Consider the following 16,909-nt stretch of genomic DNA (forward strand, 5'->3'; position numbering starts at 1 on the left):
CATTTTAATGTGTCCAGAACTCAGCCACAAAGAAATTGCAGCTCCTCCATCATTACCATCTCTGTGCAGTTTATGTGTAAGAAGGGAATCATTGCCATCTATTGGGAGCAACCAGGAACTGCAACAATAGCAAACTTAACATTGGGATTCTGGGTATCAAGAAAAAGTCAGTAATTGATTCTTGATTCAGGAAACATGCCAGAGATAATACTTATTAGGTTTTTATTGCATCTTTCAAGCAGTGCACCTGCTTTGATATAGCTGTATAAAAGTGTCTCATATAAGATAAAATGCATTTTACTGCCAAGTATGGAATTTTGTATGAAGCAAGGTTCAAGTCATTTACAATATTTCCCTTATCTCAATGATCAACTGTTTATTTGTTTATTCATTTAGCTGAGTGTACATTTATTTGTAAACTCTGTTTAGGTATCATTACCTTGTGAAGGTGGTGAGTTCACTCTCAAATGGTGTTTGTCTGTTGCTTTCAAAGACACTTTCGTACATCGTTTGCAGCGAGAAAAAAAGCGAACAAATACATTTTTTATATTTTCACTATATATTTCGGAAACTGACGTTTGGCTAACAGTATAATTAACTGTGGTTATGTTGATTTTAATTTTCCTCTTATATGTCAAGAAAAAAAAGGGATAAAATGATTACTTCCGCCCCGGCCCGGAAGTTACTTCCTCGCATCGCAATGGTTCCGCCAGTCGCAGTGTCCCCGCTCATCAAGGTAATAACAAAAAATATTTGTCCTGATTGTGAGCGTTGTAATTTTGTTCATCTAAATAGAATAGCTTAATTAAACCCCAGCTTTCCCCTCAAGACGTCGGCACCATGGCTGCTCATGTTAGCTGTTCAAGTAGCATTTTAGCTAATGTTTGCTAGCAATGACATTGACAGGCTGTTGGTTAACATACAGGTGAACTTTCCTCCGCAAGAACGTCTATATAGTACTAACTTGAAGTGTTATCTTGTTAAACGGTGACCGCACCCTGTATTTAGTTAAAGACAGAAACGTAGAAACAAACGGTGACTTCCTCTCATCTTATAATTGTAATTGTTTTTATTATAATAAAAAGTGACGGTCACGTTAATGTAGTCGTGCAGTGGGAATTTTACATTCTTTGAAAATAACTTCATTGACAGCTTATGTCTTGCAGAGATGTCTCAAATAACTCAGTTAGCTACCTAGACATGGCTTACAGTCGTTAATATGTCTGAATCCCCTTTATTTCAGACGGCCAGGTGGTCTGCCCTGCTGCTCGGCGTCTTCTACGGCAAGCAGAGGTTTGGTAAGCTGATTTCTGCGCATGCGCCAGCCTGTCATAATCACAATGTCCAGTCTTCACGGGCAATAATTAAACACAAGGATGTAATGGAAATAGTGAAACTCTCTTAATATGATGAATGTTAAATAGTTGGGTATATGATAGATTAATTCCATCAGATACTTACAGGGTTCACTTGACAACAAAAGAGCCATAGAGAGCTACCTTTCAAATCTACATGAGTGTTTGATACTCAAACTACCATTTTTTTTATTATTATAGCGGTAGGAATAAAATTAAATACTAAGTTTACTTTACAAAGCAAATTCACCACAAGGGTGTCAGGCCCCTTAATTAACACCAATGACCCCATGAAACCCTTAGAATCAGATTTTTGGAGGGGCTTTAAATACAAAATAGAACATTTCCAATATTTTCCTGTGATAAAGGATGTTTGAAATGAGTGGCTGACATATGCCTGCTCTAATTTATAAAGTTTGTATATATGGAGTATATATGTGCTCTTAAAGTATAATGTAAATCTACTTATTACTGTGTGCATGAGGCTGGACCCCTTGATTGTCATTAGGATATTTTGTTCACTGCATAAAGCTAAATTAAAAATGTTCAGCGTTCGTTTTGAAATAATGACCGGTTGTGGTGTTATTCTTGATCAGAGTACCTAAAGCCCATAGCTGAGCAGGAGAGAATGGTAGAAGAAGCGGAGAAGAAGATCCGAGAGGAGCAGGAGCGCATCTACAAACAACTGTCTGAAGGTAACACCAGACCACCCAGTCTCTTTGTGACTATATGTCTAATATATTTGAATTTTAATTAATTTGTGATAGAGCAGATGACCATATTGCGTCATATTTGAGTTTTCAGTGATTCTGCTGGTTGCTGCTGAGGTATGAAAAATGGAAAAACGATGAAAAGCAAGCTAGTTAGCAGCTACAAGTCACTGTGATTTAATTAGCTTTAATTACCGTCTTTAAAACATATTTGGGACACCTCTGGTTATAAGCTATTTTAATTGACTTTAGCCTAACTAGTAGCTGCTAACTTTCTGGCTTTTTACAGTCTGGAGCAACTCTGCTGTGAGGAGTATAAGATGCCGTAGTAACGTTACATAAACTGACTTTGTAATTTATTTTCTGTTGCAGCAAGCACAACACACAGCCATTCAGTAACTATCGTACTGCAACCCAAGCTTATCTACACACATTATGGCTGACTAAAGTAAAGTAATTACCCCTTAAACACTAGGAAAGACTCACTTTCACAACAAACCCACTAGACTTTGTCACACACAGGTTATCCACAAAGCCACCTTCCTTTAAAGGGAAAGGCTCTGTACTTTTTGAAGAAGTATTCTTCTACCTCTGGTTAGCACTAAAAGTTAAATAACTCTGATACTCTGTCCTGCATTGGAAATGTTAAGTCAAACATTGTACATATAATCAGGAAAATGTACTAAAAGTACTGAATGCAGAAAAATGCGAACCTCGACCAACAGTCCAACCTCAATATTATTAACAATAAATTAAAGTTATTGAGAAGAAAATCAAATCTTCACATTTGTCAAGCTGGAACGATCAAATGTCTTTACATGAATAATTACTATTATCAAAATAGTTGATAGCCCCAGCAACATTTCTCCCCATGCAAAATGAAAACCAACTACTTCTGGAACACTACAAAATGGCCAGGCTCACAGAAGACTGGAGTAGATCCTGAAATTAGTACCCCTGTGTATTGAATCAAGAATCGATATTTAAATCAAAAATCATTTTGAATCGAGTTTTGAATCAAATTGTGAGACACTCAAAGATTCAGACCCTAGTAGTTTATTCTACAGCAGTGCATCATATTCTAGAAGATTATCATGTTTGCACTATTTGAGAATTATTTTAGACAGAAATTGTATATCAAGATATAGTGTGTACTGCAATATAGCCTAAAAATATTGCAATATTATTGAAATTGCGCAGCCTGAATTCGAATCACACATTTTGACATTATGTCCACAAAATGTCATTTGTGTTTCCCTCTTGTTCTCTTTTCTGCAGCAAATTCTGACTCCATCCTCCAATGAATTCTCTCTGGACCTGAGTCGTTATGTTCCAAACTCAATAAAAAGAAATAAATATTTTTCATGTAATAATCAAGGGTTCTTGTGTTCTTTTTTATGTCTGTGGTTTAATTTCATACTAAGTTACAAAATAACATCAAACCATGTAAATTCATCTAATTCTTCAGATGTAGGTTGGTTGTTAGTTGCATGATATGTGAAGTACACACGTTTTCTCTCTCTCTGTGTGTGTGTGTGTGTGTGTGTGTGTGTGTGTGTGTGTGTGTGTGTGTGTGTGTGTGTGTGTGTGTGTGTGTGTGTGTGTGTGTGTGTGTGTGTGTGTGTGTGTGTGTGTGTGTGTGTGTGTGTGTGTGTGTGTGTGTGTGTGTGTGTGTGTGTTGTGTACCTGTCCTTCAGTAAGAGATGAGCCTGAGGGAAGAGCACAGTTGTAATCCTGGCCTAGTTTAGCAGCAATCCCAGGATTGGGGTCAGGGACCAGTTGTAGAAAGTGCAGTGTGGACAGAAGTGTTCCCTCAATACTTTTAAGTTGTGTAATATTGTAACCTTATGAAATCTAAATAGCCTTTATCTTTATATAGTACATGCTATAGCATTGTGATAGCTAAGTAATAGCAGATTTTGTGTTCTCAACAAATTGTCGTCTTTAAAAAAAAAACAAAAAACAAAAACCAAATTAGTGAGATGTCTATAAAAGTCAGTCAGTTGTGGGTATGCTTAATCAGTGAATAGTTAGTTACCAGTCAATAAGTATAAAGTTAGTCATTTTAGTTTGTAAGCAAGTTTCTGTATCTCATTCAATTAATTCACACGTTTACCTCATAAAAATACATTTGCTTTATTTGAGACATCATTGTACACATGGAGCACATTAAGAAGCAAGCTTTAACATACTGACCATAAAGTGAAGTCTATTTAAAATGTTAATGGCTTCATCCACAGCATATTAAGGTGCATTTATTGCCTAATATTACACGGCCATCTCTGAAACACCCACTGACTTGTACATCAGTAAGCTGAGGCAAGCAGCCATTAAAAAAACAGCCATATCTCAATAATTTAAGGGAATAAGAAATTACTTTATGCCTCATTTGCCAGTGCTTACAAATCACACTAATTTCACTGTTTACAAAATAAGCTTCTATATTTCAACTAGAAAAATATTTTTTTATATATGTACAGGGAGGAAGAAAATATGTACATTACAAGTCATTACAAGAACTTGTTTTGTCTCAAACAGCTCTTTGCAGCCTTCATTGTCTGTCTGCAGAAATTGTTAGTGCAGATACATGGTGGACGAGTGGGTTAGCGCTGTTGCGTCACAGTCCCCGGGGTCAGGTCTTTGACCTGATCCTTTTTTGTGTGGAGTTTGCTTGTTCTCTACTTTTACGTTTCCTTTCACATTAAAACATATCGTTGTTTGCTATTATAAATACTCCAAGACAGTGGCCTCAGAACTACAGTCCTCGGGTGCTAGGGCTGACCCCTGCTCCTATTTATGGATGGGACCATTGCAGAGGATGAAATTCCCAACAGGGATTAATAAGTGGTAAATATTTGCAGTAGTTGGAGACAGATGGTTCCTCCTGCCACCATAAAAAAGTGGGATTGCCTTTGAGGTCCAATTATTCAGTTCACACAGAACAATCTAATTTCCAGAATAGTGACTGAGTTTCAATGTGCTCTTGATTAATAAGACATTTGTAATTATTCATAAGATATAACATTCTCAACTACTCTCAGACGTATGTACAGTATGAAGGCATCATGAAGAAGCAACTACAGGCTTGTTCGCGGACAGTAAAGTAAAATTTCTATGCCTTTGCCATAAAAAGGAACCACACTAATATGTATATGCATCTTTTACTGCGGCAGTCTTGTCATCTATCTGAAATCAAGGTAAACAAACTCTCAGATGTAAATGGTAAGTGACTGGAAGATGTGAACATGATATGGTCATTTTGAATTATTGGAATATGTACAGTAGTTTCATTATAGTTCTTTCTACCCGTTATTTGATTTTACATTCTGAAACCCTAGCTGACTATTATGTTAATGTACAATATACTCCAAACATGATAAACAATCTACAGTGACTTGGGCTTTGCAGCAAAGACTGAACTTTTACTGTCACACTTACATAATACATACTGTACATGGGTATCATTTACTACACAGATGTATGTACAAGTTTTATCCTCTCATTTTTGCTGTGTTTCATAACTACTTTAAAGAAAAATAAAAGTGTGTCACACAACAAACAAGCACACATACATACATGCAGCATCTTTCCATCTGAACTAAGATTAATCCTCAAAATACCCTGTGACTTGCCTTGTTCTGGATTCATTTTTTATATCACCTGGTTAGTGTTAAAACATTGCTCTTGTTGGTGAGGATTCTTTCCATGTTCAGGTTTTTCTTTTCTGATCTGAACCAGTTTATCTGAAGAAATACTACGGGGCTGTGCATTCACTCGCATATCTGTCTTTCTGACTTTATTTACTTTATGTACTTTACTGGTGTTGAGACTGACTGACTGGCTGTGGTACCCAGGTAATACTGTAAGTCAGTCTGTCATGAGCTGTCAATGTGCACGCCCATCATGTGCACAGACTTTTGACCTTTTAGCACACTGAGCAGGTCTTGGAGCCTCCACCACTGGTGTTGTTTGTAGTACCTGGGGGGACAAAGACAACATCAATGAAAAGGGTCAATATTTTTGTGGATTAGCAACATTTAGTAAATAAGCTTAATTGTTTAGGTTGATTTCAGCATTCAAACTGAAAAGCCCAATAGTAACTTTTTAGGATCAGTGTTCCTAGTTAGATGTTGGTTCTTGCACTACATAGATCAATGGCACGCATGAAATTACTATAAGATTGGGCAAACGTCATTGCAGCAGCTGTAATACATTTTAATGTTTGATTATTGCAAAGTGTCACAACACCTTTACTGGCTGCGGCTGCCTCTTTAGCAGCCTTCTCGTCTTCTATGGCTTTCAGTTTAGCCTCATACTCTTCTTTTCTAGCATTCCACTCCTTCCTGTTGTTTAGGATGCCATCCAGCATGGGCTGGATTTGTGGGTGGAAGCGAGAAAACTCCTAAGAAGAAAATAGTAAAAGAAATAAAATATTGTTAAGTTATTTAAGTTTGCAAAGATGAAAACGAAGCAGTTTAGGTGAGAGGGTTTGTTCACACTTGTTGATACTCCAGTGAAAATAAGTAAGCGGGTGGCTTTTATTTGGTCATTCCTACCATAAAGGTTTATGTACAAACTTGCAGAAAAATAGGGGAGGAATATACTAAATGAATTATTTAACTTTAGTTAAACTGAAAAGAAACATGTACTGTTTAGTTGATCAGTCAAAATGCAATATTTAACATTACCTTGTAGACAAACGTGCAGACAAAGTCAATGAAACCACACTGTAGTTTTGGAAGCTCTGCTGCCTTGTTTCTGTCCATCATAGGCTGGAGAGAGAGACAGAAAGCATTTGAGACACTCAAAAACATCATATTAACATCCCGAAAATTAATAATAAGAGCTGCCCTTTAAGTGATTGGGAGTAGTGAGGCATAGGCTCTGTTTACACCTGGCATCAACATGCACCCTGGGTGATCCGAACACTAGTGGACAGGACTAAGTACAGGTGTGAATGCACCCAAGGTGCATTGAGGACGCCTGCATTGAAGACCTTATTGTTAAGACCACTTTCAAAGGTCATCTGGGCTACATATGGCCACAGTCTTTTAGCAGTGTGTACACATATGTGTCCTGGGTCACTAGGACCGCCTTCTCATCTGACGTCCTCCGTGTAAGCTTAAGTTAAGTGCAAAACAACAAAAAAAGCCACAACAAAAACAGGCAAAATGGATTCTCTTTGATGTAGTACACGTGAAACACGCTGCCAGGTGTTCTCTGGCTGTTCTGCCTCAACTCTCTGTGATTTATTGAATTTCCTGATGGACAGATAGCTTTACTTGTTGCTAAATTAACCGTTAACTGCTAATGGTAGTCAGCTAGCTAATTGACTCTTCCCTGACTGGGAGCTGGGAGCAAAGAGAGAGTGTTGCTGTTTACAACCCTAACTTCCAGGTAAAAAATCACCGGGATATCAGAATACAAAGTGGTACATATTCACTGAAAATGAATGTGGGCTAGGTGACAGTTGTGGTAAAGAAACTCGTGATTGCTTACATAGCATGTTTAATGAAGCTTGGCCGAGGATATTATAGTATCAGCATACAATGTGGTACCAAACCAACTCTGAAGAATCCCTCTTGGTCTACAATATTTATCCCTTTGCTATGCCATTTTAGTGACCCCGGGTGTGACTTGTATATGACCTGTACCTCACCTGTTACACATTTACTACCACAATTTTTAAACTCACAATAGGTTGCTGTTCCAATACTGTCCTCTCCAGGTCACCCTGCTCCCAAAACTCTGCTGCTACAGACAAGGCAACCTGAAAGATGCATACAAAACAAAGATACACACATAGTCATATGTAGAAAATGACAAAGACTTTGTGAGTGACTAATTTATTACTTTTTTCTGTTTCTCACCTTGCTCTGTACCTCCCAAGGTTTGGTGATAGCTGACAAGTCACATGCAGTCATCATCATAGCCCTGAAATAGGAAATATTTAGACGATTAGAGAAATGCAATTGAACATAGGACTACAGTATATTCGTGCTAGGTGTACTCACATGACGATTTCTTTTCTGGTTGTTTCTAGAGACATGAAATCTACCCACTTCTTTTCATCCTCATATGTGTGCGAAAGGTCCACGATCTTCTGGAACATGGTTCTTTTCCTAGCAAAGTACAAGGAGAGGAAGTGATTTACCAGTTATCATTGTGTATGTTTCCAATAAAGACATAAAAGAAAGAGCACCATGAGTTAATAAACAGGTAGTGTGAGTCAATGAGAGATTGAGCTGACTTGAAATAAAGAGCCAGGTCAGTGGCGATGATGGCGATGTCCATGAGATGAATCACATGGTCTACCTGTCTCCTGTGAAGGTTCTGGTAGATATTCAGTGACTGCAGGCGAGATGAAAGGAGAGAGATGGACATCGCTCATAAGTAGTGACTGGAGGATGTGATTAGCAAGGAATTTCAGTAATGCACAAGTTAGTTCTCTAGTTCACCTCTTCTTTCTCACCTCATCAGCCAAGAGGAACTTTCCAAACTCTAGATGGTGCCTTTCCAAGATGGAGGAGCCATGTAGCTTGGCCAGAGGGTTGCCAGATCTGTTGACACACATTCAGATATGAACAAAATTGGACACGAAAATCAAATTGTTTAGGAGATAACTACGTAAGTTACACAAGTATAGATAGTTTATTTTTATTTTAAGTTTTAAGTTTAACCCATATATATATGTATAAGGATCATACCAAGGTGTAACATATGGCTTTCAAGACTGGAAACCCTTTTTTCTACCAGTTAGCCATAGAATAAAATGAACTTTCAAAGACCACAGTGAACACTATGTTTTATTGTTATCAAAGCTGGCTTAAGATGCATTAAAAACCTTTGAAAAACTAAAAAACAAACGAACTACAACTTCAGCTACATTACCACAAAAAAAATATTTTAAACTTTTTTTTCAATCTGTTTATACATTATCTGTGTGTACAGCGTGAAGGGGGCTACAATTGCATATCATTCATTGTACAATCCTATGTTGTACAATAGAGCTGAACCTTGAACCTTTTACATTCAGATAGAAGCTGGTATGAGTGCACATAGCATACAGTTAATATTGTTATTATGGCATTAAGACACAGCCGTGTTATAATTGTACCTCTCTGAAGGGGACTGATTTTCTATACAACCAGTTTTGCAAAAGGCTTGATTATTTCTCTTAATCTTTTTCTCTTAAAACATGAAAATGTTCTCAGAATCACTTACTTGACTTGGTACAAGTTGTTGGTCCCTCTGTGATCAATATCATGGAGAAAGCCTGCAGTTATCATGGCCATTACTTCCAAGTCAGTGTAGTACCGCTTCAGCATTCCTGTCTGAGCACACAAATCAAAGAAATACACAAAATGTCTTATATGATTGAGTTATGTTATCGTTCTTCAGGCATGAAAGTGGAGTAGTTATATATACCTTCTATTGTAAATTGACTAGAAAAGAATACCGTTAGAAGTGTAAACATGGTCTGCCCCACGTTGAAACCATGACGCCAGTTGTGGTAGGTGATTTTTCTGTAACCTTTACTGACTGAGTACATGAACCGAACCAGCACCTGAGAGGAGAGAGCTGATTAATCACACAGGCTTGGTGCTTCATAATAATGCATAATAATTTGTGTGTGCATGTACGTTTGTGTGTCTAGATCACCTCTTGAGGGACCTGGAACTTTTTGACTACCCCGACCTCATAGTACATCTGGATCCCGCACTTCACCAGGTCCATCTCTGTGCAGTTAAAATCCGAAAAGCGGAACTCATAGATCTCAAACTTCTTAATCAGTGGAGGTAGGTCTTTTTTCTAAGAGGGAAATGAACAGAAGTAACATAAGTACGCAGCATATTCATGACAGTTTTGCTGACACGTTATTTTATTAAGTGTTGCGCTCCCAAATATTTGAATAATGCAAATTTCCCTCCTCTCCTAAAGATTTACTTTGGGGACAAATTAAATGTGTTGACTGAATTACAGACAGGTTTCAGTGTTACCAGGATATCTAGGAGCTCCTCCTCTTCACAGTCTCTGGGTTCACAGTCATAGACTTCTCTGGTGTTCTGGAAGAGATGAGAAAATCATTGAGGTTGTAAGTAGGAAGTAGTTCTAGTTAGGTAGTTAAACCTCCAACAGAGTGGAGCTCATACTGTAAAAGGAAGTGTGTAACAAAAATGTAGAAAAGCTAGAATGTGCACATTGGAACTTTTGGTAAAGCTAAACCGGTTGACCTAATTAACAGGTGGAAAAAATAAAGTACAGTGCTGACCAGGATATTCTGAATCTCATCATCCCGACATTTGACATGGTAAAGCACCATGTCTTGAGCTATGTCTTTCCGATTCTCCAGCTTGTTCATCTTGTCATAAGTGTCCGTGTTCAAAACGGACCAGCCCAGGAACTGGGTCAAAGCCTGAGAAACAGGGATCAAAATCAGCACAATGTGTAACTGTATGTATCAGGAGAGCATGAATAACAGATACAGTCCAAATAACACTGTTTGGTAGACTTGTGAGTATTTCATTACACAAAAATCCCATATGTGACAGAATTCAGTGTTAAGAAGGAGCGATCAAAATACCTCCATGAGCTGCTCATCCTGATCATCAAAAGGCTTTCCATCTTTTCTGTTGTAAAAAGTGGCCACACCAACGATCTCTTCTTTTTTGTTGACGATTGGCAGCGAGAGAACATTTTTTATCGTCCAGCCACTGCTGTCGAGTGGCTCAGTCTGCAACATTGAAACAACAAGCAAGCACATCTGATGCCGTATAAAGGATCTCTCTCATAAGTGTCCCTGAGCTGTCACTTTTCCTTTCAGCTGAGTTTAGCTAACTGAAGTCTCTTACCTGAAACTGGAACGTCTCATCAGCAGCTGCATTCATAATGTTACAAATCTGAGGAGCAGAAGTAAAACAAGGTTCATCAAGGTGGAAGATGTGCACATACATTCATTTGATCCTTACTGATTCAACAGCTCGTAGTAAAGTAATGAAAAGAAACTCACAAAACCACTCTCAGCAACGTAAGTGGGCAGGCCGCTACTCAAGGCCCAGTGATCTGGAGGCGGATTGCTGTGTGAGAGACGGGAAAGCAGACAAGTTATCAGATATCAGCACAGATTGTGTCCAAACTGGAATTAGGCTACTGACCCTCTGCTATGTATGGCATATATTATTCATGGTTTTAAATGTATCTTGTTCATCTATCACAACTGAGTATCATGGTACATACATATACCAATTTTGCTTAAAGCCCTGCTCCCTAGTTCTGCAAATTATTATAAATAACTAAGTCTGGTTTTGTGGTATTTGTTTTGTCATTATAATCCATGACCACAGTTTATAAAAAACTTCAGATTAAGGCAAACTGTCAAATGAAAAAGATTTACTTACGGTATTACTTTGATGTCTTCTTTTCCGTGCAATATATAATCAATCACTTTGTAGAAAATGACCTCCTGGAGGAAAAATAACACACAAATAGATTTAAAACAGTTATAGAAAAAAAGACCAAGGGCAACTTCAGGTAGGTAGATATCCACTACCAAGGAGTGTAATAATATTGTTAGATTGATGAAAGAAAACAATGTACCCTGCCATCAGGCGTGACTGGGCCAGAGTAAGGTGCCTGCTCTCCCATCAACACTGGCCAGATGTCAAAGAATTCCTGGAAGAAGATGGACACAAAAATGTAGAGTAAGAAGTCAGCTCCTTGTCGTGATAAATACACAATGAGCACAAAACATGGGATATTACAGCCAAAGACACAGAAAGAGACCGTACGTACCTTCTCCTTCGTCATGTCTAATAAACCAACAGAGTAGCGGTCACAGTTGAGGTAGGCTCGGACTGTGTACAAGGCTTTGTGAAACTGTCGCTCAATGTCTGTCAGCTCTTCAAATACCTTGTTGGCAGACCACAGCAGCAGCTAGGAGACATACCACACAGTTATGTCAAACATTCGGTTCGTGCAGTGTAAATGCAGTAATTCTGTATATAGCTAGTAAGTAGAATGAAGAGTGACTTCTATCAAAATATGTGCAGGTTAACATGCCTCACCTGTCCTTTACGTGTCTCACAGCTGTGGAGGTAACTCAGGTGGTAGATCTTCAAGTTCAAATTGGCAACTTTCAGATACTTTAGAAAAAGCTAAACGCACAATCAAGAGAAAAGAAAGCAATGTTTAAAAAAAGCACAGTGTCAGAATAAAAGTTATAATTAGATAACATAAATTACATATTATTATAAATATAATGTGTGAGCAGGAGTGGATAGTAATTTGTTACAAGTCACGCAAATGAATACTTTTACTCTTTACTTGAGTATTATTTTTTTGGGCCAGTAATCTACATTTACCAGGTAGCTTCTTCTCTACATAAACCACTTTTTCTTTTCTCCTCCTTTGGTTCTTTCTATAATCATGTTCATATTAGACTATTTTTATTGCTTAGCATCTAAAAAATACATATAAATATAATCAACAGTGATCTTAATTAGTCAGTTTTTCATGCCATGGCCATCATTGCAGCCATGTTTGAATATATTTAACGGTGATGATGGTATTCAGCCAGATACCAACACTAGTAAACACAACAGCTACAAAGTAGAAAGACATTAAAAGCTATTTAGTTGCTGTCATTCACATAATACAGCACAGCATTTTCATCTATTTATTTTTAATGATCTCATACACTGTCATATAGTTACATGCTGTTAATAAAGTAACTAACCTGCTGTGGATCTAAGACTTACCTGACCACCTCAAGCTTATTTCCATTTTGAAGCTTAGTTTATTCCTAATTGGGATGACATCCTTATACGTGGTGGATTAATGACCTGACGTATAGTGAACATACACCTGTCTCACTCGCAAAGACCTTAATAATCTACCCGTCAGCTCAAAGGGAATTCCCTCCCACCTGTAGTGATGCACTTATGTCACTTGTCTTTTAGAGTTTTCATCACAATTTCGTTTAATTTAAAGGTCCAAAATGAGCCCCAATCAAAACCTGACTGCATATTGCTTTGAGTCTGTGATGGAAAGCAGTCACAATTAATTAAAAAACAATTCATTTAATTTGCTTTCTGTATTTTCAATACATGTTGAAAAAACTATGATTTTATTATTGATTATTATTGTAGGTCTTTGACAAGGCCACTGTACATCACACTACTCTGTGTGTGTGTGTGTGTGTGTGTGTGTGTGTATGCTTTAACTGTGTGTGTTTTGTACATTGGTGCTTGTGCGGTTGGGACTTACATCTTCATCTTCAGCAGTGAAATGTGGTCCCGTGGTCTTGTTCAGAGCCATGATCACAGCCACCATGTCTTTGCCGTTGAGGATGGGTGCCGCCAGAATGTTCCTGGTCTGGTAATCTGTGAGGTCATCCACAAATGAGCTGAAGTGCTGGTTCTAACAGACAGAAAATACATGTTTTTAGTACATATAAAACACCCATGTGCACACACAGTGACGTGCTTTCATTACTATAATTTAGTATATTTTATGTAATGTGCAATGTTTTAAAAAAGAAAATGTGATCTTAAATGGATTACTTGTATGATATGCAGTTAGCACTTACTTGATCTAACGGTTGTTTTATTTACGTAAACGTTTTAGGATTTTCAATATCATAATATTCACAATATTTAGTAAATTGTGTTGTCTGGGTCATGAGTGGATTTATTAGAGGTCAGTGGAGTTCCTAATCTTAATATTTTAATGAATGTCTCTTTTTTTTTTTATGTCACATGGTAGGTAGTATAAACCGAAAGGAGACCATTAAAAATAAGATGACAAATCACTTAACCAAAATGCCTTTTGAAAAATACCCGAAATCACCACAATTTAATTGACTATTTATAATTTACGTGTGGATGTAAATATCTTCCCATTTAAAAGCCTGATATACAGACACTCTATGGGCACAATGTATGGAGGTAATGTAAAGTAAACAAATTTTCTGTTTGAGATTCCTGCTGACTGCTGATTAAATGCCAGAGGCGTCTAATCCATCGCTAGAGAATAGGCTGATGGGATCTGGAAATAAATGGATTATGTCTGACAAGGGGATTTATACCCTCACTCTTCTTTTCCTTGTCTGCAACCATCATCAACAACCAACATACAGATTCAGTAAGAGCTTGCCACTGACTAGTTTTTAATCCATAAACAGACGAGTAGGCATTAAAGCTACGCAAACTATGTTTTAAACCTTTGCTACCCAAGTCAGTGCCCTTTGGTGCATTATTGATAACCACCCCTCAAATTAAAGATGCATGAGAGCTTACAATATTATTTCCACAATGCATCACTTCTATTAATAGCTAATTATCTCTTATGGGGGAGTTTGTGTCATTGTAAACATTTAGTTCAAAATGCAAAACAAAAGCCACTCCCAATGAAATGTCATGGATGCCATTGCCTTATTGCCTTTTTCAAATGTGAACTATCAGTGCTTACATCAACGTATCATTTTTGGCATTGACCTACATCTGTTTCACTGGGATTACTTTTGGGGAGAATAATGTCGGCCAGCAAATTCCTTCAGAAACATGCCAGTCATCCAGGGTTTTGATCATCATTTGTCATTAAGGTGATGCAAAACTCATACACTTGTCCGCATGCCACATTTTTAGCAGGACCTCTTTCTAAAGGGCAGTTTGGCTGAGTCATATTTAATTAATGAGTGAAGTGGAAATCATTGCTCTTATGACCCTCAGAAGCACGCTTGCTTAAGATTTAATTGTTCAAAAGATAAACATTTAATTAATAGTTAAAGCTACTATGTGTGGTGTTTGAAAATTGAAGGCTGTAGCGTCATCTGATGGTAAAATAATGAACTACACTGTGACAGACAGCAGTGCAGAAATGCTCGACATCTGCACTCCATTCAGATAGAGCTTCATTGAATCCCCCCTTACCTGTGTGACATCTTTCACATTAACAGGCTTCTTGGTCACAGCCACGTGGCCGACTATTCCCATGTCCAGTGGATAGACGATCTCAGAGTCTGGTGGCACCACACAGTCATCAAACTTTGCCTCCGTGGTGACATTGAAGAGCCTTGTGGCGAGCTCTCCAATGCCATTCCGCTGCCGGTACATGAACAGGCTGCATCGGTCTGCGTGGATGAGCGCGCTGATTCTCTTCAGGATCTTAAAGACCACCTTTTCCATGTTGATGTTCTCCTGCATGTCTTTGATCACCTCATACATGATTTGGCTTTCTTCAAACTTGAAAAAGAGAGAAATAATTTAGAATTTGGCTTCATTGCAGAAGATAAAGCCTTTCATGATAAATACATATGTTTATACTCTATATAGATGGGTTTGTGTGGGGCAACTCAGGCTGCTCAACTGTGACAAAGTTTGGTCAATACTCTCTGTCAACAGAGAAAGAAACAGAGAAGTACTACAACACATGTACAGCTGGTCCAGAGACCTGCCACCTAGGGCAGCTTCAAGTGTCTGGCCCGAGCAAAGGGATGCATAATCATTTACACAGTCTAGGTTTCTATGTCTTGGGGAACAGAGATCATCTCCTCTTCTTGAATGAACAGGAAAGTAGAGGAACAGCAAGAAAGGAAAACACTAAACAATCTCACAGCTCTGACCTAAACTCTACATGAGTGGACAGACTGATATAAAAAGTAGCCTATAATGATAAAGAAAAAGTTAACAAAGAGAGAAAAGGTTAAGGATAAAAAACAATATATATATATATATATATATATATATATATATACATACAACATAAACAATAGTAATAATAATAATAAAATAACATGTATAAAAAATAAATGTAAGAGGAAGCAATTTTCTGCCATAACACTCTCTACCTCCTTTTTTAAAAATAATAAACAAAAAGTGAAACAATTCAATTTACCTGACTGAGCTCCTGGAACTGGCTGAAGTCGACCTTTTTCTCTGGGAGTCCTGACGCCTTCGATATGAAGGCGGGGTTCATCTTCTTGGCAAAGTACTTTTTAGCAAATTCAGGGTTCCCTTTGAGGAACTTTTCCACATCTTCCTTTTGCACACTCATGGTTCCTTCTTCCTCCTCTCCTCCCAAATGTTCCTGTGTTCTCCCTCTTCAGCTCAGTGATGGAACTCCCACTCGGTCCAACGCTGCTCTACACGAGCTACCTCCAACTTCTCAGAGTGGAAAAAGAAAAATAATCAAAACAACACACACAGCTGCCGGTTGCCCAGTTTATCCCTTAAATAAAAAAAGCCAATCTTACCCAGGTATTACACACAAAGGGGGAAAACAAAAGTGGACACATTCAAATGCAGGTAAAATATAATCCCCCCTGTTAGTAGGATGAGCGGACTGAGTGAGGGAGAGCCCTGAGGAGAAGGCAGAGGGCTGAATCCAAACAATCCTTCTGTCATCAGCAGATAGTGCTGAAGGTTAGCAGGGATCTGCCCATGCTAAACTTGTCAGCTGATCATCTAGTAATGGATCCGTGGGCCAAATCATCCAGTCCATCCAGTGTGCTTCAGTATATTCAGTACCTCTATAATAGCGCAGATAATGTAAATCACAAATAATCTGTAAAATCTGCAGGGAAATATACTGTATGTAAATCAGCTTTTCACTGCACTTCCAATTAGCATTTCTTTTACACATATGTTAATGCCAATTTCAAACGTATATTTAGATTTACATAGATGAAACAAATTAAACTAATGAACAAACATTAACAACAGAAAGAAGTGAAAAAATATAACAACTCTAGATAATCTTTGCTTGGTTACTATAAACTACAAGAGTAACACCCCCAATAAAAGTATTATACTTGTCGAATAAATTTTATAAATAGGAGAAATCTTA

At 37.8% G+C, this 16,909-nt stretch overlaps 2 protein-coding genes across 2 annotated transcripts; one reads left to right on the forward strand and one right to left on the reverse strand.

The window, feature by feature from the left end:
* Positions 1 to 580: 580 nt before the first annotated feature.
* LOC119914361 (ATP synthase subunit e, mitochondrial-like) lies at positions 581 to 3,438 on the forward strand. The gene is made up of 4 exons (XM_038733627.1): positions 581 to 736; positions 1,244 to 1,298; positions 1,952 to 2,050; positions 3,344 to 3,438. Exons 1-4 carry the CDS (start codon positions 632 to 634, stop codon positions 3,367 to 3,369), a joined length of 285 nt encoding a protein of 94 aa, XP_038589555.1. The 5' UTR covers positions 581 to 631; the 3' UTR covers positions 3,370 to 3,438.
* Positions 3,439 to 4,448: 1,010 nt separating this feature from the next.
* pde6b (phosphodiesterase 6B, cGMP-specific, rod, beta) lies at positions 4,449 to 16,117 on the reverse strand. The gene is made up of 23 exons (XM_038734067.1): positions 15,959 to 16,117; positions 14,995 to 15,306; positions 13,331 to 13,483; positions 12,130 to 12,219; positions 11,858 to 11,998; positions 11,663 to 11,737; positions 11,464 to 11,528; positions 11,076 to 11,142; positions 10,918 to 10,965; positions 10,650 to 10,799; positions 10,338 to 10,481; positions 10,066 to 10,131; positions 9,728 to 9,877; positions 9,525 to 9,632; positions 9,290 to 9,399; positions 8,538 to 8,625; positions 8,316 to 8,416; positions 8,080 to 8,187; positions 7,936 to 7,999; positions 7,761 to 7,835; positions 6,754 to 6,837; positions 6,314 to 6,467; positions 4,449 to 6,043 (listed from the first exon to the last, which is right to left on the reverse strand). Exons 1-23 carry the CDS (start codon positions 16,115 to 16,117, stop codon positions 5,991 to 5,993), a joined length of 2,565 nt encoding a protein of 854 aa, XP_038589995.1. The 3' UTR covers positions 4,449 to 5,990.
* Positions 16,118 to 16,909: the final 792 nt, after the last annotated feature.

This window comes from Micropterus salmoides, unplaced genomic scaffold, assembly GCF_014851395.1.
Source record: "Micropterus salmoides isolate LMB-PRFRI ecotype aquatic unplaced genomic scaffold, ASM1485139v1 Ms_hic_scaffold_20, whole genome shotgun sequence".
NCBI lineage: Eukaryota > Metazoa > Chordata > Actinopteri > Centrarchiformes > Centrarchidae > Micropterus > Micropterus salmoides.